At 35.4% G+C, this 27,935-nt stretch overlaps 1 protein-coding gene across 1 annotated transcript in view; it reads right to left on the bottom strand.

The window, feature by feature from the left end:
- Positions 1 to 1,113: 1,113 nt before the first annotated feature.
- The window catches only part of LOC112049869 (uncharacterized), a 158,832-nt gene continuing 132,010 nt past the window's right edge, over positions 1,114 to 27,935 (bottom strand). Inside the window, exons 7-18 of the mRNA XM_052890739.1 lie at positions 26,563 to 26,721; positions 25,758 to 25,878; positions 23,545 to 23,820; positions 20,448 to 20,634; positions 18,908 to 19,036; positions 15,698 to 15,944; positions 14,912 to 15,070; positions 12,670 to 12,863; positions 11,457 to 11,566; positions 10,541 to 10,627; positions 8,635 to 8,781; positions 1,114 to 6,842 (exon numbers count right to left, since the gene is read on the bottom strand). Of these exons, the coding sequence (XP_052746699.1) occupies positions 8,647 to 8,781; positions 10,541 to 10,627; positions 11,457 to 11,566; positions 12,670 to 12,863; positions 14,912 to 15,070; positions 15,698 to 15,944; positions 18,908 to 19,036; positions 20,448 to 20,634; positions 23,545 to 23,820; positions 25,758 to 25,878; positions 26,563 to 26,721 (1,804 nt within the window). The 3' untranslated portion in view covers positions 1,114 to 6,842; positions 8,635 to 8,646. The remainder of the gene's footprint in view (positions 6,843 to 8,634; positions 8,782 to 10,540; positions 10,628 to 11,456; positions 11,567 to 12,669; positions 12,864 to 14,911; positions 15,071 to 15,697; positions 15,945 to 18,907; positions 19,037 to 20,447; positions 20,635 to 23,544; positions 23,821 to 25,757; positions 25,879 to 26,562; positions 26,722 to 27,935) is intronic.

Here is a 27,935-nt window from a genome sequence, read left to right as displayed (position 1 = left end):
CTAAACATCACGTGCCTTAAACGGTGTAGAAAAAAACATCGGGAGGAAACCTGCACACCTGAGAATTTGATTAAAACTTCTGTGTGTGTGAAGTATGCCAATCCGCATTTGGCCAGCGTGGTGGACAAAGGCCTAACCCCTCGTTCAACAGTGAGCGGAATATGGTTGATGATGATGATGATTATTAAGATGATTGACAATAACGTCAAACGTATAGAATCTAGAATTAACGGTACAATCATGATGTAATTTATGAATTGAAGAATGCTGTGCAAATGGAAATGATAAAAAAAAATTTTAGAGTTGAAATCAAAACTTCTGTACTTCCCCATCGGTAGCGGATTATTAAAAAAATATTTTGAGAAAAAGCTCATAACAGAAATTAATTAATATAACAAAACATAAACAAAATTAATAAAACAAAAACTATTTTTAAAATTTGAAATATCTCTGCGTAATTTTTAGCTGTTATAGTAGTTCCACAATTATAAACGTAGACTAAAATTATCTACCAAGATTGTAAATAATTACTTTCTTTCTTTTTCAAGTCTTTGCAATATTCCAAGATTTACAACCCTTAGCATTTTTTCACGCATTTTGGAGTTAAGAGTGGTAGAAGTTGAGCTATCCCTATAAAATCTGCTAAGTAGTGAAAAAAATACCACAACTCAAAAATAATTTTCTAAAAGTGTCAGTATCACCTAGTTAAGTTTACCCCTTACATATTTATTTAAATGTATTCGTAATAATTACAACGACAAAGATATTTTTTAACTGTACCTCATACAAACATATTTTCTAAATTTTACAAAGCTAATTTTAAGATTTTATACATACAAAATATAATAATATATTTAGCCACATTCGAGTTATGGAAGAAAAAACGCAGTCACAATAATTATTCTCATTATTATTTGGATAGACATCTACGACAAAACATTACGTTGCACTTTGGTTAGGCTTAATTTTTTTTTATAATATGAATATGTAAAAATAATTAAAAATAAAATGTCTATTATTAGATTATATAATGATTTATTTATCCAGGAGACTGGAGATGTTGACTCTACAACGTGCAATTGCAATTGCACGTTGTAGAGTCAACATCTCCAGTGACGTTGTCGCATGGGTTCGCCGAATTTTCGCGGATGATAGCAAACTAAATAAATCATTATATAATCATGATGAACTTCCGCAAAGTAACGCCTGCTTCTATCCAATTATTAGATTGTTAATCAATATTTTTTACGACTTTCATCTGTTTGGAATGCTGAGGGATTTTTCATTGTATTTATTATATAAAACAATTACCTATCTAAATAAAAGGTGATGTTTTTTTATTCAGTAAATTCTAGTTCTAAAATAATGCTTCAACATTATTAAATTTCAGAAATTGAAAATGTTTGTAGGTAACACACCTTTTTATATTTTCAATCCCAAAAGGTCCCCAATTTCCTATTTCCTATATTCCCACAATTTAAAGCAGCTAGAATATAGTTTATTATTTTAGAATATATAAAAATTCTGGGATTTTTCAATTATATTGATGTTTAAAAATTTTAAAAGGAGACAGTTGCTTAACATCAATAAGTAGATATTATTTAAAAAAAAATTAAAAAGGAAATGAAATAATTTAAAGAAAACAATTTAACGATAATGTACCTTTTAAAGATGATACAAGTATATGTATATTTATAAATGCTAAAGAATTTTTTCATATTTTTCAAAAATACAAATTTTAATAATACTGGTTGAGGTTATGTTTTGGTCTCCTTAGTATCGTAATTGTGCGGTTACGTTGCATTGTATTATATTTTAATTTATCTTAAAGTAAAAACGCCGTTCTGGGACATTCATTTCATGATATCCGAAATAACACGTGTGCTTACTGCATATAGACGTAGCAATAAGACAAAGCGAACAACTGCTACCAGGCAAAGATTCCTAAAATGTTTCGTCACATTGGAAGCACATACCTTGAATAAGCATTTAACAAAATATCTGAACAATGATAGGGTGGATCTGGGTTTATTGAGTTGAAAATTGAAAAATTGGCTAAACCAATCATTGTGGCTATAGAATAGTGTACAAGGGTATTTAACTTCATTCACCATTGTGCGTGACAAGTGTTCACGCACAACATTGAGGTAGAATTAGAGAGGGTTAGGCAAGGGTATGTAGGTACCAATAGTGTATCTAGGCTGTTCATTACATGCCAAAAGATAACGAAACATTTCAACGTGGATTCGACAACAACAGGCATAGCTAACACACCTGTAAACATATTGGTATTACTAAAAAAAACATTCAAGTATGAAGTAATGTACATTATGATATAAGTGCGATAAGATGAAAATTACAGCCGAGGCGATATTGCAAGGCTGTAATTGTCAATGCGCACATATGTCATACGACGTTTTATAACACATTTGCGAGGAAACACACTTTCTGAAAATGAATTTGCATCTTTGACTGTTTTCATTCTGATATGCTTGTCATTTGTCGTTTTTTTAAAGGCATAAAAAAACCAGTTTTCCTCATAAATTAAATTAATATTTTTGTGTTTATGTTAATTTTAAACGGCTGTTATTTATTGTGAAAATTATTGGCATCAAAGAATTAAATGTTTATTTATTACATTTTATCTCACAAAGTAAATTTTATTGCTGAGCACTTTTCTGCCATAAAAATTCTTTGCTGTGATTTAAAAAGTACCGTTCGTTTTTAGACGGATGATAAAGGTTTTATATTATATAAAGCACATGTGTGTTTTACTTTACATTACGGCACATGTGCGTATTGAGATACATTATGATGTCGAATTGGTGAAATAAGAGATACTTTACGAGCAAATGTGTTATAACAAGATGTAGTTGACATAAAATTGAGTACTAGGGCTGTTGTAATCACGATGACGGTAGCCGTTCCCTTGCCATCGTTATTGTCACATCGGCAAGCAATCTATAAACTATGTCGATTTATACACAAAGAAGACCGACCGTTTTAGGCCCAGCAACTAACAGAAAAAAAATTAATGATGAAAAATCCTCAAATCTTAAATCAAAATCATCAAAAATAATTAGAATTAACAGTTGCTAATATTTTAAAAAATGTGTGTTTTCTGTTGAAATCTTGCATTTTTACTTGTCCTTAACTTGAATGTTCGATTGTCAATCAAACTGAAAATAAACCAGTCTAAAACTGATATTATTTGGTCATTGTAACGGTTCATTCGTTAAATCTGGGCCTAGCAATGTATAAAAAATGTCGGTCTCCATTAAGACTATCGTCTAGCAAAATGGGTATCACGCGTAGACTACAGATACTGTTATTGTCTTTGGCATCCGATACTACTGTATGTAAACAGCGTTTTTATGTATTGCATCGGAATTTGCATTTTTAGAACACATTATTACATGTATTGTTGTCCTGGTCTAAACATTAATGGCCTTATTTATAAACATGGATTACGATTTTCAAATTTCTTAAATTGAACAGTAGTGATTAGGTTTTTTTTTAATTATCTACAATATTTCCCTTAACTACAATCTCACTTGATGGTAAGGGATGATGCGATCTAAGTTAGAAGCGGGCTTACTTCTTAGGAGGAGGATAAAAATCCACACCCCTTTCGGTTTCTGCATGACATCATACTGGAACGCTAATCGCTTTGCGGTACGTCTTTGCTGGCTTAGGTTCAATTTACTTTGAAGTAAATTGAGGTCTAAATCCTAATTCATGTTTATATATAGGGGGTCAAATGAACACCTAGGTAATCAAGTCGCCGCCGTACGCCGGTAAAATTCTTAAAAATTGAATATATAATAAAGTATATCATAACAATGTACTATGCAATAATATTCTACATGATTAATACTATATTGTTAGACATTCCATTTTAGAATGTAAGCATCACCAAAGCTAAAGCTAAACTCTGATACCGATACGATGGTTATCTATAAACAACCAATTAATTATTGTAATGAGAAACAACTGTCTTATATCTAACTACCCACTATTATTGTTAACACATAACTTGAATAAGCTAAGATTTATTATAAGAGGACAACATCACTGTTCATATAACGTATATCTTCATCATATTATATATAAAATGGTTTCCTAACATAGACATCAAGCGCCTAATTTATTATTCAAAACACCTAGGCCGGTTGCGGAAAAATATAAGATTGACTATTTTAAGGCTTCAACTCAATAATTTAGCATTCAAATATTTATAATTACATGTACATAATACTTAACATGTTTTTGTCATGACGTTAATATCCATATTACTGGTACGACCATAGTTCACATCACTCAATATTATCATAGTTTTTTGGCACGCACTATAAGACACGGGTACGAATTGCTCATGCCAACTCATACCACGAGACTACACAATACAAATGCAACATTACTAGTCAATTAGTCATGGCTAACATAGGCCTATATAATACTTCCGACTTGACAGCACAAAGTGTGTCCGTCTTTTTTTTATTTTCCTACTTACTCGTACGAAGATCTAGCATATATCGTACTGCATGCTTATTTTATATGCCATGAGTTCCTTTTCTATACACAAGTATTGTTTACCATATAATTATATTGGCGTAACTCTAAAAAATAGATAAGAGTTTATTTGGCACTTCCCACATTCAGACATATTTCCGCAAATCGTGTTTATATAATATCAAAAATATACTTTATAGAGTAATTTATTTCATATAAGATTTCTATAATACTGATCTATAAAATCATTATAAATTAAATGAAAAAGTAGTTTTAAAGAAAAAACAGATTACTGAACTTTTCTTAAAACTATTATATCTTGTGTACTGTTGCCAAATTAACTTTTATTTATTCTTTTATTAATATTGTTATCGCCGAATCATTTACCGCTACGTTTCATTTGTCTGATTATATAATAATTTTACGTAAATATCCAACTACTTACATATTTTTTAATGAATTTCATATACTTATGTTACATGAAATTTCTTCTAAAGATGGTCCACCAGAAAATCGTACCTACCCCTGACCATATTGGGTTAATTTGATTAGTTTTCCTTACAGCTTGGGAAAATTATCAAGCATTTCATTAACATGCTTGATAATTTTACCAATGCTTGTTCTATGTATAATTTATAACATATTTGTGTCCCTTTAATTTACTAATACCAACAAAGTACAGTAATTGGTGTCTTAGTATACTTTCCATTCAATATATGACTATGGGGTATCCAATATCGTGAAAAATTTCAAGATTATTAGAGTCAGTATTAAAATCTTTGTTCTTTCTATTCGAACAGTTCTAGCATTGGTCTGTTTTAATCAACTGACGCTTCTTTATTTGCAATTTTAATCGGATTTTTAATAGATTTTTTTTAATTAAAATAATTTAAACTTGTAATATATAAAAGTAATGCAATGAAAATGAATACAAACAATTGTAGCATCGCCTAATATGAAATTTAACTAATGCATTCGACTCGATTCATATTGTACAAACACAATGATAACTTGTGTTTTGTTTGGTGATTGTACAGAGTGAACGGCCCACTGACCGATGTAGTAACAAGTGCAGTTAACCAATTAATTATTATTATTATTAAAGGTAACTAGATGCATTTTGAGACAGCGAACACTCGAGTTTCGGGAACAGGGCTCTATTTTTAATATAATCGTAGTTACATGGATGGACTTACAACTGGAAAGGAGATGGTCCATTTCAGGTCCACTCTTGTACCCCGTTTCATTACAATTTAAAAGATACAAGGATTTTAATATAATCTAAATATAAGTGAATAAATCTAACTAAATAAAAATAAATTAATCAAATTAAAACCCAAGTTCTCGAGTTATATCAAGATGGCGCCCTTATAGCAACTATGACATGACAATTGACAGCAAACGTCAATTCGACTTTTGCAATAAAAACGTCATCAATCCGCCATTAATACACATAATGGTGTTGCATTTTTTGGGAGAGAATGAATATTATTTCGAAAGAATTAAAGTAAATTCGTAGATTTGTATAATCAAAATAGTTAAAAAAAATATTTTTTTTTATTTCCGCCAGGGTACAATGACTGATCCTGAGCTCCATACAATTTTGGACCATCTCCTTTGTCGATTTACATTTCAGTTATAGTAAACCAGTTATCAGTACGAACATTGTGTTGTTTGTACAATCCGAGATTGATTTAATTTGAGTTTCTTTTAATATAACTTTGCGAGTTTACTGAGTTATTTTTTTTTGTTGTGCAAAATGAGTACTACAGGGGACCTGTTTAAAATGAAGACAGTCCATGGCTCACAGGTAAATGTAACGGATTGGCTATAAAGCGGACTGATATTTTTGGGGATGACTTAGTCGCTAGCAAAAGGTTAATGTGCCTTGAACCTAGAAGCAACTATCTAAAGAAACGAGACCTGATATAGAGACAGTATTTGAAATGATATAGAGAATACCAAAAATATTGACTATGGGACCAAAATATTGACTATTTATAACCGGAAAAGTACGTTGACCTACAAAACAGTCTGTTTACAGTAAAATCGTTAGCTATGAGCGCTCCATCTCAATAAAATCAAAATTAACATGGTTATCGTTCTCGATGAAATAGAATGTAAGTATTTTGAACAAATAATTATTATTTACATCATTATTCTTAAGTATTCTTTGGTTATATTAGTAACGATGACAATCTCTTTCTTGGTTTAATAAATATGGACACGGTCAATACTACATCAACGTTGTCTTATTATTCCATGTCTGATGCTTTGGTTGGAAGCTGTATGCTGATTCTCACGGCGTCAGGGCCCACTACAATTTTCACCTGCAAGAAGATTTATTAAATAAGTATTTTTTTAAATATTAATTGACTAGCTGACGCCGCGTGGTTTCACCCGCGTGGTTCACGTTCCCGTTGGAATACGGTAATAATATATAGCCTATAACCTTCCTCGATAAATGGGCTACCTAACACTGAATTTTTTTTTTTTAATCGGACCAGTAGTTCCTGAGATTAGCGCGTTCAATCAAACAAACTCTTCAACTTAATAATATTAGTATAGATTATGAAACACGACTAAAACTCACGTGATACAATGTCGGAGTATACCCGACTAATTTCGAACCGATATGGGGTCCTTAGTCATGAGCTGGTTCTTGCAACGCGGCATGATCCAAACTAGTCTAGTAGTATTTGTTCGAAAATAGTCGGGCATACTCTGACGTTGTATCACGTGAGTTTTAGCCGTTTTTCATTATCAATTAATATGAATAATATTCACGATAGTTTAAATTTTAAATAATAATCGATGATTAATTTGACGATGTCATAACGAAAATCGTTGATATCATTTATATATTTTTTTAATATTTTTATCGGCAGTATATGATGATATCCCCATTTGCCAGACGCTTGGCTTCATGGCAACCCTTCACTAGAGTTTCTTGAAGTTTCAAATCAAATAGTGTTTACGAAAGGTTGCCGCAAAACTAAATGTCTGGTAAAATGGGGATATAATTTCTCATATTATGCCGATAAAAATATAAAAATATATACTTTATACTTAGATGGATAAGGGTCTGAGTCCTTAAAACCTGCTACCTCCCACCACGGTCTAAACCCCAGAATCAGCTAGCGTACTAACTTATGGTAGGAGCATGAGCTGACAAACTTTTAGCTTTTATTAAATGACGAAGGTCTGGTAATCACGGGCTCTTAGTCTATAGAGACACGCCTGGTATTAGAAACATCTAAAGTCGGACTTGAACTTATAACATGGTAGTGAAACTGCGCTATCTAGTTACAACAACAGAAAACATAATCAGTACAAACGTAAATGTGGCGCCCTCTACCTCACCAGTTCCACCTAGTGGTCATACATGCAGGTGTAGATCCCGCCGGCGACGAAGGCGCCAGATATTGGCGGGTAAATTTCGTTCGGTCGCATTTGCAATTCAAAAATTAAACGGATGATGTAGTACTGCTGTGATATCAACTTATTGTCTCAAAAAGTTCAAAAATAAAAAGATCCCCTTATAATTTTGGCCCTACCGCTACTAAGCAGAGTGTTGAAACACTTTATTTAATTTACTAAGTCAAGGATAATATGGGATTGATAAATTTTTTAATGTTAAAAATGCTTAGAGGCCTTTAGATCAGCTTCCCCGTTCATACAACAAGTAAATAAATTGTAAATGAATAATTATTATAAACTACAGTATTAATTTTTTAAATGCTGAGTTTCTGAAGTCATTTCATTAATATTGCCGTATTTCTAATCGTTCGTTCGTTATCAACCCATATTCGGCTCACTGCTGAGCTCAAGTCTCCTCTTAGAATGAGAGGGGTTTGGCCAATAGTTCACCACGCTGACCCAAAGCGGATTGGCAGACTTCACACACGCAGAGAATTAAGAAAATTCTCTGGTATGCAGGTTTCCTCACGATGTTTTTCCTTCGCCGTTTGAGACACGTGATATTTAATTTCTTACAATGCACACAACTGAAAAGTTGGAAGTGCATGCCCCAGATTCGACGCCACACCCTTCGGAGTCGGAGGCATATTTCTATTAACTATTACTATTTGTGGTTTTATTGTGAAGCAATAATAGTTTTACCTAGTCACCGCGTCAGACATTCATGGCATAGTACACAGGGTTCTGAGGAGCAGTCATGGGCGATGTAGCAGTTGGTGCGCCTTCGGGCGCGCTCCTTGGAGCCCGAGACGGGGATCCTGGGGCTGGTTGGTACAGCGGAGCTGCAACCTGCAATATTAAAAATATTTAACATTATAACAAGCACTTTTTAACTACCTTGTTCTTTATGGGTTATAATATTGGTCGTATTTACTTCCTCAAAACTTACTTAATTTTTTTTGCATGCTTAATTGCAGAATCAGCTCTAGAATAACAATATCATATATGAGTAAAATGATAGAAACAACTTAGTGGTGTAATCAGGTTTGTAATAAAAAATCGCAGTACTTGAATAATACATAGTAAAATAAAATAGTCGCTTTCAGCATAGTACGCTTATATCTTTTACACTACGCTACGGATTTTATTGCTCTTCTAAAATAAAATACAGTTTTATAGATGGTGTATGTAATTATAAACATTTTAACTGTTCGCAATGCCTAAAAGAAATAACATTTTACACACAGCACAGCAAATATTTAAATTTTAATAGATGTGTTAGAGAAGACGGCCTTCGTGGCGCAGTGGTATGCGCGGTGGATATACAAGACGGAGGTCCTGGGTTCGATCCCCGGCTGGGCAGACTGAGATTTTCTTAATTTGTCCAGGTCTGGCTGGTGGGAGGCTTCGGCCGTGGCTAGTTACCACCCTACCGGCAAAGACGTACCGCCAAGCGATTTAGCGTTCCGGTACAATGCCGTGTAGAAACCGAAAGGGGTGTGGATTTTCATCCTCCTAACAAGTTAGCCCGCTTCCATCTTAGACTGCATCATCACTTACCATCAGGTGAGATTGTAGTCAAGGGCTAACTTGTAAAGAATAAAAAAAAATAAAAAAAAAAAGAATTTAAATATCTATAGAAAAAAAAATTGTTTTTAAATCGTACAATGCAAAATAGGTAAAATTAAAACGTTACTCTCAGTTGTTTTAGATAGAAATACAAAAATATCCCGTGTTTCGTTATCATTTCAATCATTATCATTATCATTATCATATAAATGTACTAATAAGTTGTATTTGGTTAGTAATGGAGCGTATAATCACTACGCTGCTACCATGAATTAGGTGTAGGGTAGGGATAGGAAAGAAGTGCACATAAGTCATGGCGAAGCAAAAGAAGCTAAAAATACATATATACATATTTATGTTTATTTTGTATATATTTATTTATTATAATGTACATTTTGATGTAATTAATGTGAATAATTGTATATATTTATTTTTATAGCTAATTATTATTGTATTTTGTTTTCTTCTATTATCTTTGATATTGTTTTTCTTTTGTGCAATAAAGTATATATAAATAAACAAAGCTATTCGAACACGAAAACCAAACTTCGCTTAGCTTCGCCAACCATGCCTCACCTACATCCGATCGTCGTCGGTGATTGCGCCAAGTCTAAAGGACTCAAAACGGTACAAATCGAAAATATTGGATAGAAGCAAGCGTTACTTTGCGGAGGTTCATCATGAATATATAATGATTTATTTATTTTGCTATCATCCGCGAAAAGCCGACGAACTCATGCGACAACGTCACCCAGGTCCGACTTTCTACGTACGTTTCACCCCGAAACCGGAGCATCCTCAGGAGATGTTGACTCTACAACGTGCAATTGCATTGCCTGAACCTGAACCTGGGTGACGTTGTCGCATTGGTTCGTCGGCTTTTCGCGGTAATAGCAAAATAAATAAATTATTATACATATATGCAAATTGAAAATATTCGCGTTTCCGCTTCATTGCTCAGAACGTCGTTGAAGCAAGTAGTGTATTTGAAGACTAAACAGAAAATTGTTTCAGAGTAGTAGAAAATAATCAGTATTACCTTCTCAGAATAGCAGATCATCTGTTTTCCTCCGCCTGGCTGCGGTGCAGGTACTGGGCGGTATCTGGCCGGGGCGGGACACAGGGTCTGAAATTATTGAGCATTTTTCAAAAGGATACTGGCACAATCTGACCTGGTTTGTAAAAAATTGCGATTGAAATTAAACTAGAATTAAATTGATTAAACCCCCCCCCCCACCTTTAAATTTATACTTATATATAAAATTAAAAGTGGGGTTGCGGCTAAGCGCTTGCTTATACAACGTAATAGAATAAAAAAAACAGAGATATTACTATTATTTTACCAATATAGTTTATTACTTTTTGTTTAAAAATCAGTACTTATGTAACTAAGTATGTAAGCTGAGCTCTGAGCTGATAAATGAAATCCCCATAGCAATTGGCCAGCCGTTACGAAGGCATCGATATAAGTAAAAGCTATTTAATATTTTCTATTAAATGTAGACTTGTCAGGACCGATAAATATCTAAATATCAAATACCTTTACTTATATTTTAAAGATTACCTATTATTTATGAGATCATACATTATTTTTTTAAATCAGCGGTTAATTACTCCGTTTGTCGCCGATAGCTTTCTTGTAATTAATTGCTTGTATTACTGTTAAAGTGAAGCTTTACCGGATCTGCTGGTAGTAATATATAGTGCATTCAGAATTAAGTGTCCCTGTTATCTATTCACCCACCGCTTCACGTACCTTGTGGTACATAAGGTATCACCACGTAGATATGAAGGTAGGGTAGAAAGTGGCGTGCACAACACTTTAACTATGGTAGGCATAATTGGCACAAATTGTACTAAATGGAAAATTTATTCTACAATGCAGGTTTGTTATGATCAGGATAGGTAGTGCATTTTTGCATCTATGAGATGCACGCCACTGGTAGGGCAATTACCTGTAGATGCAATGCATGCGAATAATGTGCCCTTTGAGGCAGTGCAGCTGGTTGCGGCGTGGTCGCTCCACTCAGCGTTTGGTGCTGGTAATAACCATGCATCCGATTATCTGAAAATGAAATTTAAAAAAGCCTTAATTAAAATTAAAAACGAAGCCTATTCTATTTTATAATTCAAAGCAGAAATTCGTGATTTCACCCGGGTAGTTCTCATTCCCGTGGGAATACGGTGATGAAATATAATCTATGTTACTCACTTATAATGTAGCTTTCTATTGGTGTAAAAAAATTTCAAATCGTACTATCAATTTTTCAGTTTATTTGTTACATCTAAAAAAACATACTCGAATTGAGAACCTCCTTCTTTGGAGTAGGTTAACAATCCAAATCATTCCTCTAACCAAAATATTAGAGGAGATTCATGCTATACAAGCGAACCCGGTGGACTTTGTACCACTTGTCCACTATATTTATTTTATTTTACTTATAAAATAAACAAAATTATATACAAGTTCGTATACGTCCGCTCTTCGACCTCCTTAATCCGACCTTCTTGCAAAATCCATTCTTAGCGGACGTCTACTAATTGTAAACTACCTCCCTGCCAAATTTATCTTTGATTATCTGTTTTCGAGATTTCGTGATGAGTGTCCTTTTGCATTTACATAATAAGATTGGATGGGATGGGATGTATTATAGCCAGGGTGCTAAATTTGCAGTTACTACAGCGTCATTAGATGATAGAAAGAATAAATGGTTATATACTTTTTTCATTTTCAGCGGTGGGGAAAAAAACTACAGACTTTAAAGACAAATTTTATTATTTTGGCTTACTGAAATCATCAGAAAACAAGAGTGATTTTTCAGGAGATTATTTCATTTAAAATAAGTAAAAAAATTACCGCGCTCGTGTCTGGATAACAGAAATGTAAGGGTTTTATTTTGTAACTTTAGATCCCTCCCATTCCATTACGTTACGCTGAAATCATCAGATTTTCGAAATGCACACCTTATCTTAATCTGACGTGCTGCTTGAGTATTTCTGAAGTTAGTTTTTTTTTTTTTGGTTGCCTTAAACGTACCCACCAATATTAAGGGCCCACACTTGGTGGAGGTACTGAACAACGTGCAAGGTATATTTCCTTATGTTCAACTGACGCGCTCGAGTAACTGCAAATATCCTTACTTCGGCTCCCCTACTATTATTACTTACAATCATTGGCTGTCCAAGTCTGAGCGTAGTCTTGTTGGTAGTGGTAATGGTTACTGTACGGCACGTAGAGCAGTTGATGGTGGCTACGAATAGGGGGTGGCGATTCCGGTCTCCTGCATCGGGCAGAGCGAACAGGGGAATTTTGTTCTGAACTCGTTTGAGAACTGTATAACTCTTGATTGCTATCCGAACACCTGCAAAAGTGATACAAAGTGCTTGTAATACTACCAGTTTCAGCGTAACAGCGCATTGATAAGTTAAAATTGCTTCTCGCAACTCGAAGTGTTTGTTATTTGATCTAGGTAAGTATCTACATCTCCGTCGCCCTTTGTTGAGTCGTCGTTTGTTGGTAATTGGTAGAGATTCTGATTCAACTGAACCCCTTTCTAGTCAACTAGTATTAGGTGAAGCGAAGACATTCAGTATTTCAACGAAGTTTGCGCGAACGGTGAACGTGAAATTTGAAACTGTTAAGTTTATATAAAGAAAAATATTTTTTTTCATGGAACGACCGACTTTAAAAACATAAACATACTCACGGAACTAAAAGCAAAAAAAACCTTAACAATATTTTGTAACCCTAATTTTATAATATATTTTTCACCCTAACACCCCTCATCCCCCGGCCAAAAGTCGAATTTTTTTGTAAATGCTTTCTTGTTGATAATACTCAGTGCTGAGCAATCAGCATTGGATACTGTGAATGATGAATATATCACCCCTATTTTCCCACCCTTAATAAGGTCACTTGATAAAAAGTTATGCGTGGTTTTACTTTACAATGGTAAATGGTTAAACAATCAATCATTCCCTGTTTTCCTACCCGTAGGATTGGAATTTTAGGAATATCCTTTTCAGTAAAATTAGGATTTATTGGTAAAAAGTTATGCGTAAATAAAAATTACACACACTACAACTTGCATGAACATCATACACAAGGAATTATGTAATGACTACATTTGACTATAGAACCTATTAAAGTATTTTTACTATAATTATTAAAAGTAAAATAACTACTAGTTAACTTTTTACCTACTTGAAAAATATTCGGTGACTGTGGAATATTTACATTGGCTGTAATGAAGAAATAATGGTAAAACGGAATTAATTATTGCGGAAAATGCAGGTATATTCATTTCAAATTAAAGCATTTATCATTTACAATCGTATAATGAGAGAATTTGGGCGTTCGCTTTACCATTATATAATAATTACGCAATCTTAAACTAAAATGAATGATGCATTTGTTAAAATATGGGTATGCAAAGTAATCGGATTAAATGTTGTAATTATGCGGAAATTGTTAAAATGATTATTATTAAATGTAATCTATATCTGAATGGTAATTAAAACCATTGCCATTACTATTGCCAGTTGTAAATTGAATACGATTGCATTTATTATTACGAAGTGAGCTTTATATTAGAGACACGTGTATTCGAATACCAATTATATAAATATATATTATTATAAAAATATAAATGTTCTAATACAATATAACATTTGTTCAAAAGAAAACAATAATTAATTAGGAACTCCGGATGTAGCACGGTCTGATAGCCATGCCAAAGATAATAGACAAAATTGTATCCGCTGATACAAAATCGAGGAGGCCATGTCCAACGCCAATTAATTATTATTTTCCAAGTCAACAAATATATATAATACATAGTGTATATTCGAAATATTTCGATTAGTTTATAGTCTGTTTCTATGTATCTTATAATGCACACAACGTAAAAGTTGGAGGTGCACGCCCCGGACCGGATTCGAACCTATCCCCTCTTGGAGGCAGAGTTCATATCCAGTGGGCTACCACGGCTCATCCTTACACTGTAACTTAATCGTATTGAAGAACTGTAATCACACCCAAAGTCTTTTGTCAAAGCGTGTGCGTAGCCGTGATAGCCCAGTGGATACGAACTCTGCCTCCGGGCAGGTCGTATCCACTGGGCTATCGAACCCACGATTCGAACCCACACCTTCCGGTATCAGAATACCGGAGGGTGTGGGTTCGAATCCGGGTCATGCACCTTTAAATATCACGTGTCTCAAACGGTGAAGGAATCATCGTGAGGCAACCTGCATACCAGAGAATTTTCTTGATTCTCTGCGTGTGGGATGTCTGCCAATCCGCATTGGGCCAGCGTGATGGACTATTGGCCTAAACCCTCTCATTCTGAACGGAGACTCGAGCTCAGCAGTGAGCCGAATATATTGATAATGATGATGAATTACTTACCCAACGTTAGCGTAAAGAGTGCAGTTTCGGTAGATGTTCTCCTGTTGTCGCTGGTAGTGTTGGTATGTCGCCATGTTTTGGGCGTGGGCGTAACAAGCATCGCTATGCTGTGAGGACGGTGGGTTGCTGCATTGCCGGGAAACGTAATCTCCTTTGGACCTAAAAACATGCACTATCTCTTACACTATGTGAGAAAAATATATAACCTTTAACAAGGGACGCGTGGTACCTACAGCGTGCTTTGCACATTCCTGGAATTGACCACTTTTCCCTGCTTGCCACCTTGCGGCTCAGTAGCTTCTGTCTGTTTTAATGCTAAAACTATCGTGGAAGAAGACAGAAGTGTCATCGGTTGCTTAACACATTAGTAATACTAATTAGAGGCATATCAGGCGTAGTCACTCAGGCTACACGCCCCTAGTTGTCCCTGGTTAAAGGTTAAGATAGTTTTATTAATAAGCTAAAGAAAAAATTAAAATCTCTTACATCTTTTATTAAAAAAATATATATAACGTTATAAAACGATACAAACATGAACGATAAAACCTATTTTTATTACGTTCACACATATGATTTCATTCATTTCCTAACTGTCATACATTTACAAACTAACAAAGGAAACTACAGAACTTTACACCTGGGTTGCAAGTCCTGAGCTGCTCAGAATTTTTTCACTTTAATATGCGATGGAACCAGCATTCACAGGATGAATCCATGGAATTTTATATTATTAGTTTTTCTCTATCTGTATATGAAGTCGTATAAATAATTTAAATTCAAACTTACCACTGCTGCTTGGGAACGCTGCTAGATCTACTCTGCGGCCTAGAGTTGAGATTAGCTTCAGAATAGTACGGCCAGGAGTAGTTTGAAGAGCTGTTAGTGCGTTGACAAGCATGCACTGGCATCTGAGACGTAGTACTGGGCGTCGACGTCGGTTGCAGCTCATTCTGCATCTGCTGGAGTATATCGTCCGAAGCTCCCAGCTGTTGCTTCACAGCTATCCCTCGGACAGCTGGTCGTCGGTGGAAACCTGAAGAATGAGAATTAAAATATATACATTCGCAGCATCACGATCGGTTGCGGTCGTGGCCACAAATCTCGGCGTAGTTGCGACAACGGCTAACTAATAATTGTGGTCGTGGCCACCTGGTTCGTGGGATGCCTAATCCTTAACATATCACTAATGCGTAACGCGTCAGGCTTAGCGCGACGCCTCTATTTGACGTGTCCTAGTATATTGATACAACTCAATAACTCCTGCCAACGTCACGTCGCCGTCCTCACTTGCGAGTCGGTATTTCCAAACACCACGGAAATTATATTATTAGATAATGGTGATATAATTAGTCGAAAATAATAATTGAAGTTACGAGAGTTTCAATCGCGCCTTGGTCCGCTAAAAGTCCACAACATACTCAGCCAGATTTGTTAATATTTGTTTATCACCATTTAACAATAGGTAAGTAGCCAGTCATGTATCCAGCGAGTGTTACCCGCTGAATGACATTGGCACACGTTTTTTTTAATTAGCATAAGAGATGAACTAAGCCTCTGATGGGCATTGTATAAAAGCTGAAAGCTTGTCAGATCACACTCCCTCCATAGATATCTTGTTTCAGAAAGATCTAGTTGTTGTTCTAAGGTGTTAGTGTCATAATGACCTGGTATCGATAGCTTAACATGCCTCTATGGAAGTAAACACCACTAACTTCCCTACTTCGTTCTCAATTGTTTGGTGGGAGGCTTCTGCCGTGGGTAATTACCACCCTACTGGCAAAGACGTACCAAAGCGATTTAGCGTTCCAGTACGATGTCGTGTGGAAACCGAAAGGGATGTAGATTTTCATCCTCCTGCTAACAAGTTAGCCCGCTTCCATTTTAGATTGTATCATCACTTACCATCAGGTGAGATTATAGTCAAGATTGTACTAAAACCAGTGGCTTATTTTATACTAACTTATGATTTCCAATTCAGCATAGAGCTAACAAAATAATAATGTTGTGTAACGGAATGTTAATCATTACGAGTAGGTACCTTTGATGGAAATACAATGGAACGTTATTTTGCGAAATTCTCGATATTCAGTGATTGAATGTCAATAATATAATTAACTGCATGATTATAATTAAAGGAAATATTCAGCCAGATAGTCATAAACGAAATTATTCACACGCGAATGCTCAACTAACGACCGTAAATTATGCGCATTCAATTTGAACTTTAAATTAAAAGGGAATTTACGCATCTGAAGCACTCGTAAGTGGTTGTTTATTGTTCGTGTAAACCCGTATTTAATATTAAACTTAATTAACCAACAAAGTATAATAATTAAGATATATATATATATTTTATTTTTTACAAGTTGGCCCTTGACTACAATCTCATCTGATGGTAAGTGATGATGCAATCTAAGATGGAATCGGGCTAACGTGTTAGGAGGAGGATGAAATCCACACCCCTTTCGGTTTCTACACGACGTCGTACCGGAACGCTAAATCGCTTGGTGGTACTTCTTTGTCGCTAAGGTGGTAACTACCCATGGCCAAAGCCTCCTACCAGCCAAAAATATGTAATTATAAATTAATAATTAATATAGCGGTAATTTTTGGATCTACTGAACCGATTTTAATTTTTTTTACGACTAAAAAGCCACGTTATTTGTGAGTGTCATAAACTATATTTTATCACCGTATGTTCACGGGAAAGGGAACTACGCGGGTTAAACTGCGGTGCGTCGGCTTTAGGCCAGGCCGTTATGGCTTATTAATACGACCAAAATATTATACGTACGAGTTATATAGTTTGCTACGAGCGCACGCGCACAAGCTCTGTAATTGTAACTGCAACCCTATTAAGCTTGTTTTATGCGATAGTAGGCTACTTGCCTCTTTTGTAAACAGTGTTTAAACTGAATTATGGAAGTATAATAAGCTATATTTTATTTTGTCCCGTCAATAATAACAAGTAAAGAATTTAATATAAATGAAAAAATATCTTCGTAAAATTTTTGCCGCCGAAACACAACACAGCTAGCAAGTGACGACATTCATAGAGATAACAGCGTGTTTGGCGTTTGCAATGATGTGATTATATCACGTCACCGCAAGCGCCAATCACAAACCGATGCCTTGTAGCGAATGACGTTACAGTTTATGATTGGCGTTTGCGGTGACGTAATAAAAATACAATTTTGTTTTATAAAAATATTATTATATTATTTTCACAAATAAAAATGTGATTAGAGTTTCTAGGCATCTAAACTGCCTCTATGCAAAAAATCTTCTTAGTTTTGTACAGCAGGCAGGCCTATTGATTGACCGATTCAGGACCGGTCGTGGCAATCTGGCAACAGCTTTTGCGACTACGGCTAACGGCTATTGGTCGTTGCCACATAACGCGCAAGATGTCTAAGCACACAGTTACGCCGTGAGTGATGACTTTATTTGACGTGTCCCAACTCCTATTAAATATATAGGTAGGTATATATAACTTTCACTGTTCTAACCGCTGTGGCAAAAAAAATGTGTAGTATCCATACTACATATGACACAACATATTGCATAATAAATATGACACAACATCTATATTTGTTCAAAAAGGTATCACAATTGGTCAGAATAATGAAAACTCCAAAAGTTTTGATCGCGTAGGAATGAAGCCGTTGAAGTTACTCTGTTTTGGTGTAATTTCACGAACAAGCGATTGGTCAATCTATTTCTGGTGTTGTGTGACGTGCACTTATGTAACACCTGGTTTCTGGTGTTTTTCTGTTTTCTGATCATAAATAACATAGACGACGACATTGTGACAGCAACGAGTTTCTAAAATTATATAAATAAACAGATGCTTCGGCCAGAATTGTGTCTTTACGAGAAAGCGTCGTACATCCAATGGATTTTTTTTATTACACGTAATTATGATCAAGTGCAAGTCTATGGCATATGCAACAAAGACTTGTTACAAATTTTCAAAAAACAAGGAAAGGCAATTACCATAGTCATCATGCTCGTCATCACTGCTGACTGGTTGTGAGTCCTGGCCATAGCGCTGCCTCAGCCTTTCTGTCCGAGGTGCTGATGCACGGGCAAAGGCTGCTAGGCCATCGTCGCTCTCAGTTGCACCTAGAGTTATATTTTTTTTTAATAATAACATCGTCTAAATTACATAAACATGCTAGTTTAGAACCTTCTGTTAGGAATAGTATAAACTACCTCTGTAGCAGAAGACTCTTCCATCGCTAGTACTGAAATAAGAGATTAAATAAGCATTAAGAGCCGTGATAGCCCAGTGGATATGACCTCTATTCGGGAGGGTGTGGGTTCGTATCTGGCCCGGGGCATGCACCTCCAACTTTTCAGTTGTGTTTAAGAAATTAAATATCACGAGTCTCAAGCGGTGAAGGGAAACATCATATCACGGCTCTAACGTTACTTGTTGATCATAAATTGTTTAGTGTGGGCATGAAGAACATGTCGAGCAGGTAAGATAAGTGTTTTGTGCATTCTAAAGGGATCTCTTAAGCCTACTCCCAAGGTCACGAGTCCGGGAATCTGCTTGATGTGTTTCCTCTACCACGAAACAATGATACAATCACTGTCGCTTCACGTCACACAAAATCTCACAAACTTTACATCCCTACAACATTAGTAGGTACATATAACACGCGTATACAATAATATTAATCGCATAATGCATCAGGATCATGTGTTGAGATGTATGAAAGCATTCCTCATGTTACAGGGAATGGCGTAATATACCGTATTATGCGGAAAATCGTATTAAGCTTAAATATGATAGGCGGGATTTAATGAATTTTAGATAATTGTAGAGTGAATTGCACACTTGAAATGTGTGTGCGTTGATAACTTTAACTTTTTAATTATAAATTTGAAAAGTTTTACACTTTTAAGTTATATCAAAGTACCCAGTGGCGTGCACACCATAGATGCAAAAATGCCCTGCCTACCCCGAGAACTCACTACGAACCTGCATAGCGATAGGAATTTTCCATTTTGCCAATTAGTTTACAAGAACATTTGAAAATTTTGATTCGCTTCTGAAGACAACCCAACACTTCTATATCTAATACTAGCCGACGCCCGCGACTTCGTCCGCGTGAAACCCGATGTAAACTTTCAACTACCCCTATCCTACCCCTACCCAACCCCCAGCCTACCTCTACCCCTACCCTACTCCTACCTACCCCTACCCTACTGTTCTGGTTGATTTTTTACACCTTGTGTCCGAAAAACCCAAATATCTTACGGAACCCTATTTTTTTCCAAAATAAAATTTAGCCTAGGTTACTTGTGGATAATGTGGCTTTCGAATGGTGAAAGAATTTTTAAAATCGGTCCAGTAGTTTTTGAGCCTATTCATTACAATCAAACAAACAAACAAACAAACAAACAAACAAACAAACAAACAAACAAACAAACAAACAAACAAACAAACAAACAAACAAACAAACATACAAACAAAGTTTTCCTCTTTATAATATTAGTATAGAAAAATTGTAGTAATAATAGGTACCTGGCGTTCCCGCGACGACATCTGGCGCTGGTGCTTCGTTATGCTCTTGAAGATCTATGTTCGTTGCTGACGAGGCACGGTCTCCAGGCGGCACGTAGTAGAAGCCTTCGTGATGAGCAGCGCTACCCACACATGCTGTCAACGGTGCCAGGGTAGACAGGAACTGACGTCGAGGCTCTGCCCTTATCTATTACACAATATAAAAAAATGAGGTAACCTACGAAACACATATTGATAAACAAATAATAATAATACGTGTTTCGTACATTAGCGCAAATTAAAAACAAAGTCGCCATTGTCAAATTGCCAATATTTTATTTCCAGTAAAAACCTTTTTGTATAATAAATACGATTTCGATAAAGCTAAAGGTTTTTGTAAAATAAATACAAAACATCCGATATGTAATTACCTGCCCGAAACGTTTTAATAAAATTTATCTTTTGGGTTCTTGAATACCCGTAATTGTTGTTGAAAATAAATATGAATTGTACTTGTACGTAAACGAGAGTTGGTTTCTTTTGAGAAAGTCGTACACAATCACATTTATTAATAACAGGGTTAGCGGTTACCCGCGAATTCGTCAGCAAAAAAATTTGTGTTTAATTTTACACTAGCAGAACCTCGCGGTTTTCACCCGCGTAGTTACCCGCGTACATTTCCGTGGGACTAACATTATAAAGCTGAAGAGTTTGTTTGTTTTGTTGAACGCGCTAATCTTAGAAACTACTGGTCCGATTTGAAAAAATATTTTAGTGTTAAATAGCCCATATATCGAGGAAGGCTATAGGCTAGATATTATCCCCGTATTCCTACGGGAACGGGAACCACGCGGGTGAAACCGCGCGGCGTCACCTAGTATGGACATAAAATATAGACTAGGTCTACTCCCTGAAAATGTAACATAATTATTGGTGAAAGAATTTTTCAAACCAGTCCAGAACTTTTGCGTTTATTTGTTACATACAAAAATACAAATCGTTTGTCTAATTATGTTATACTAGTAGACGCCCGCGACTTCGTCTGCGTAGAATTAAATTTTCACAAATTCCTTGGGAACCATGGATTTTTCCGGGATAAAAAGTAGCCTATTTGTTAATCCAGACTATAATCTATCTCTACTTCAAGTGTCAGGTGATTCGGGACAGTAGTAGCGGCGTGAAAGAGTAGACTAGCCTATGTGTTAATCCAGAGTAAATTCTAATTTCTTTCCAAATTTCAGCCAAATTGGTTCAGTAGTTGCGGAGTCAAAGAGTAACAAACATCCAAACATACAAAATTTGTTAAAAGCGTTTATACTGTTATTACGATTAGTGTAGATATAACTATTTTTGAAGGTATAGTAAGCTAAAAGATATTTTACTGGGAACTTTTTGTATCTTTTTATAAGAGGAATATTTCTTTATCTCGAAGGGATTAGGCGGCGTTTTTTATGAAAGCTCCCAGGTATATTATCTATTTCTGACACATCCAACAACACAATCATCATAATAGGAATATCAAATGACTTATACAAAACCTTAATAAAATAATAGTCGAACCTTACTCGTGAATCAATTAATGAGAACCGCATGAATATTTGTTGAGGCATTTTTGAGTTTACCTCTGACAAACAGACATTGTTTATATAATGTACATTATATATCATAAGTAACTATTATTAGTAGCCGTGATAGCCCAGTGGATACGACCTCTGCCCCCGATTCCAAAGGGTGTGGGCTCGAATCCGGTCCGGGGCATGCAGCTCCAACTTTTCAGTTGTATGCATTTTAAGAAATAAAATATCACGTGTTTCAAACGGTGAAGGAAAACATCGTGAGGAAACCTGCATACCAGAGAATTTCCTTAATTCTCTGCGTGTGTGAAGTCTGCCAATCCGCATTAGGCCAGCGTGGTGGACTATTGGCCTAACCCCTCTCATTCTGAGAGGAGACTCGAGCTCAGCAGTGAGCCGAATATGGGTTGATAACGTAACGTAACTATTATCATTAAATTTATTCAATAATGTACTAAAGAACGTGTTGAAACTGTCCTCGAATAACGAGAAAATAATCGGAAAATGCCGCAGTAGCTTATGCGATAAAAGTAATTGAAAGCTTCAACCGCTTTTCCGCGAGAACAAAAGAATAAGTATGTGTTAACAACGGCCACAATAGCCGGTATCTTGTTATAAATTGGCAATTTAAAACTTTCATCGTTCTGTAAACAACAAGAAATCGACTAATAGTACTGATTTTATTAAACTTTAGCTGAAACTATTTTTTCCTCCTTTAGAGTTAAGATTTGCGAATACACAAAAGCACTTCTTTTATCTCTTTTTATCTTTATCGTGTTGATCAGCCTAAATACTGCTTCTATTTTTTTTTGAGAATTCATATGGATACACGGATTGAGTGAATTATAACAGACCTATACCAATTTAAGTTCCTCATATTTTTAAATCGTTGCCTGGTGAATGGATAAATGGTATGCAATACAGAACTTTCTAAAAAGTTCAAGTAGGTACTAAGGTTATATAAATTTTATATAATGATTTATTTATTTTACTATCATCCGCGAAAATTCGGCGAACCCATGCGACAACGTCACCCAGGTCCGACAAAATACTCTCTACGTACGTTTCACCCCGAAACCGGAGCATCCTCAGGAGATGTAGAGATACGTTTCGCGGATGATAGCAAAATAAATAAATCATTATATAATCATGATGAACTTCCGCAAAATAACGCCTGCTTCTATCCAATTATATAAATTTTCTTAAAACTAATCAACCGGCTTTATAAACCATAATTACATAATTATACCATAATTACTTAATTATAATATCATCATTATCATCATATCAGCCGATGGACGTACACTACAGGACATAGGTCTTTTGTAGGGACTTCCAAACATCACGATACTGAGCCACCTGCATCCAACGAATCCCTGCAACTCGCTTGATATCGTCAATCCACCTGATCGGGGGTCGACCAACACTGCGCTTTAACGTTCGTCAAAAAAACTCTCAAAGGGCAAAGAAGTTTACTTTAGACGTGTCGTCTAAAGCCCACTTGCTCATTTTCAAAGTCTCATAATAAATAAGCAATATATTACCTTCTGAGGTTCCTGATGGACGTCGCCTAAGTCCGGTGGTAGTTGGCGCGTGAGAACTGGTGCGGATAATGTCGAAGACGATGAACTCGACGAAGCGCTGCCGAAGGCTTTCTCATTGTTTTTATCGATGCTGTTGTAGGATTTGTCGCTCGATTTGTCGCTACTGCTTGAAAACTTGTCGATGCCTGAAGGCGATGACCGTTGGTCATCGTGGTGGTCTTCGTCTTCTACGTCACAAGTGAGGAGTCGTATGCGTTCTGACAGAGACGTCGTCTCCTGCTATAACAATAACATGTTGATATAATAATACTCGTAAATACCCTATTTTCAATTTCATTGAGATTTATACAAACGTCTAGTTAAAATGCAAGTATATTAATTAAAATGAGGACTGTACTACTTTGCCTCTGAGCCTCATAAGTATTGACTACAAACTGTACCTTCAGTTTCACCCGCGTAAATCCCATTTTTTAAAATATCGGAATAAAAAGAACAGACTATAATCTATATCTGTGCCAATTTTTACCTAGATTCATTGAGCCGTTGAGGTGTGATTGAGTTATAAACACACATAAATTAGTTGTTATTTTGATGTTTTGCATAATGTTCACTTTTATTTTAAAGAACCTTTAAACAAATCTCTAATATAAACTTTAATTTATAATATATAAAATAATTATAAATATTCTTTCTCATTTAAAAAATGTTTGTTGACGAATGTAACTTTCGGAACAAACTCAAATCAATATCAAATTCATAAATTCATTTTTAATGGACCATCCAACCAATGATTGATCAAAAATTCAAAAAATTCAAAATTCATTCATTAAGTAGGCTCATTTTATAAGCACTTTAAACACGTCAGTTAACTTCTAGTAAAGATTCTACCACAGGAAACCGGCAAGAAACTCAACTCCAATGGCCTCCAAGCATCTTTATCATTGAGGTACTCATGGTGTACTAACCTCGACTAAGTAAATGTTTTAACACAGAAGACTACACCCAATCCTACAAAAGATTTTATTACTCTTTGGAGACGAAATGCAGAAATAAGTAACTTATGCCCGTGTCTAGTAAGAGGTGAGTTTAAATCTCCTTTTCGTTTGTACAAATTAATATTTTGTCTTACATAGATTATGCTGTTATATGTATTGACAGGCTACTGTTAGTATACCTATCAATTACTAAACCTCAAGCGTCGGTCAGAGAATATCGTAACTGTAAGCAAATTCATGTACAATGGGCTATCGCTATCATCGACCAGGCTTTTGTGTTTTGTACAAGCTTGAAGCCATCAATGGAATGGATCAATATTAACAATTCACCTCAATTTATCTCTAAAGCTTATGCTCGGACACACGCAACCCGAGGAAATACTGGTATTCACTAAGCCGCTATCTACCAATGTTACATGGAATTCAATACATGGCATTCAAATCGAAATTCTGTTTATTCAATCAAGACAGTACGAGTAGATAGTCCTTTGAAATTTCGTACACAATACAATTGTTACTAAAACAATAAGAAACAAGGGACTTGAGCTAACTAATCTTTATATACAAACAATGCCCACTTGGAATAGTGGCAAGAATACCGGCTGCATTTCCGCATTGGACGCCAGGCTGAGTCTTTACGCAAAATATTAGCCAACCCTTCTGTTGAAGCAACTAGCCGCGGTGAAAAAATTTGGAATTTATACTGCTGTGACTTCCGGTCTTGATTTTTTCTTTTATTCACTTCAAGGTTAGCCCTTGACTACAATATCACCTGGTGGTAAGTGGTGATGCAATTTAAGATGGAAGCGGGCTAACTTGTTAGGAGTAGGGCGAAATCCACACTCCTTTCGGTTTCTAAGTGACATCGTACCGGAACACTAATTCGCTTGTACGTCTTTGACGGTAGGATAGTAACTAGTGGCGGCTGAAACCTCCCTCAAGCCAAATTTGTCAACGACAGTTCCACATTTGTGTGACATTCACTATTATGGTATTTATTTATCAACCTTTTTTAGAATTTAAACTATACGTGAGTGTTATTCATACACGGCTAAGTCGGGCATACGACTTTATGTCACGTGAGTTTTAGCCGTGTTTCATAATTAATTAATATTATCAACCTATTAAAAAAACGTGAAATCAATTGAAAAATGTCATCAACTACTGTATAATATCAAACAAGAGCATCTTAACCATACACGATTAGTTTACACTGACCTTTGGTTGTTGCTTTTTTCGTGCTTCGCTTCTAAGAAGAGAACATCTTAAAGCATTTCTTTCAGCTACGCGCCTCACTGCCGCTTCTTCTGTTTTAGGTCTCACTCCGGCATCCCAAGCCCTAAGTAATAACGTAAGAAACAAATTAGAATATCTACCTCTTAAAGTCCAAAATTAAACTGCAACTTACCTAAAGGCCACCGGCCCATACAACGCCGGCTCATGGAACCCAGGTATACCCCCGAATAAACGTATATGGAGATGAGAATATGATGTATAAATGTCTAGTTAAATAATTGGCTTAATAAAAGTATGTTTTTATCACTCTTCTAGGGCAAATAGTTCGCCGGTGTACCAAAATGGCGAAGTAACATTTTGAAGCTGTATTATTTTTTTATGTTACCAACAAGATTAACAAACAAGAAAATGAACAAACAAATCAATCTTCAAAAAATATCGTAAAACTCATATTGTATGGTAAACGATCTAAGCTTGTCCCCGTTGTGGACAAATTAAAGAAGAATTAAAAATGTCGTAAAACGTTGTAACAAACTTTTTTATAGTAATAATTTCATTATTAAAGTATCAAGATTTATATAGAATTATCAAGATTTTTAACCGGCTTCCAAAAAGGAGGAGGTTCTACGTTCGGCTGTATGTATGTTTTTTTTATGTATGTCCAGCGATAATTCCGTCATTTATGGACCGATTTTGAAAATTCTTTCTTTGTTTTGAAGGGTTATGCAATTAATATTGCGGTAAATATTAATGAATACCGGCACGGTATATATTATTATTATTATACCTGAGAGTTTCCGAAGTGACCAACTGCGGTTCAATAGCCGGAGGGGGTGGTCTGCTACTATTGAATAATTGTTGAACAGCCGAATTCGTCTTCGGGTTCTGGTTTGGGCTCGGGTTCGGGGCACTCGAAGTTATAGCCAGAATCAGAGGTGATTCCAACCTATTCAACAGATAAAACAAATTAACTCTCTCATTCACCTAAAATTTAAAAAAAAATATTAAATTATTGATAATCTCCCGAATGTGCAGTTAACTAGTTAGTTTAAATTGTGCAATATGTGAGCAGATCTTAAAAATATTAGTTGTTTATTGACGTGATAACGTCTTATAATTCGATAGAGCCTCGAAAAAAGATGACGTCATGCGTCGTTCCCTCGCTATGGGGTTGCCAACTTTTTTTACAATGAATAAAGTATATTCTGGTCTATGAAGATTATTAAACAGTATTTTAGAAAAACGAACAGTATTTTATTTATTTATAGTTTTAAATACGTTAATTAAAATTTTCTTTTGAAAAATGCAACCATTCTATCAGTATTTTATGACGTTGTCACGTTCAACTATCGTCAGTAAACCGTCTTTACAGACAACCGATTTTTTTTATTTCAATAAAAAAAATGCTGGACCGAACATAGATAGCTCAACTGCATCGAAATCGATTCCGTTTGAGAGCTACGCTACACACACAGACATACCAACGTCATATTTATAACATCCCCCCATTTGAGTCGGGAGTTAATAAAGTAACAGAAGCCTTGTTTGTCATTTCAACACAAGCGGTCATAAATGTTCTTTTTATTGTCATTTTGTGTTAAGGGATGAAGACATTAAAATGCTACATGAAAATATAGCATGAATTTCATTAATTTTATATTCATATCTACATGGAGGGACTGCAGAATATTTTGTACATTTGAACACTGGATCTGAGCGTCATTTGTATTAATTTGGCATAAATGTAACCGCACACCTTAGCTAGCCGGCGCCAGCTTGACATAGTTGCATTAAAAATATTTTGCATATTCATTAGAGGGACTGTAGCTATTCCATGTATAGGATACGGTCTGAAGTCTTATTTAGGACAAGCTGACGCAGGGAAGTTTCACCCGCGTTGTTCCCATTCCCGTAAGGATACAGGGATAATGTATAGCTCACAACCTTCCTCGATTAATGGGCTATAAAACACAGAAAGTATTATTCAAAACGGACCAGGAGTTCCTAAGATTTGATGGGTTGAAGTTGGGTTTTCATCCCTATGTTGTAGATGTCCCTAGGACCCGTACAAAACGCTTTGCGTCTTCTTTTCTCATACGGCTAAGGTTTGGAATACCCTTCCCAAGTCTGTGTTTCCTGAATATTATAACTTGGGTATCT

This window comes from Bicyclus anynana, chromosome Z (assembly GCF_947172395.1).
Source record: "Bicyclus anynana chromosome Z, ilBicAnyn1.1, whole genome shotgun sequence".
Lineage (NCBI taxonomy): Eukaryota > Metazoa > Arthropoda > Insecta > Lepidoptera > Nymphalidae > Bicyclus > Bicyclus anynana.
Note: the sequence above shows the minus strand (reverse complement) of the source record. Positions and strands in the feature narration are given on the sequence as shown.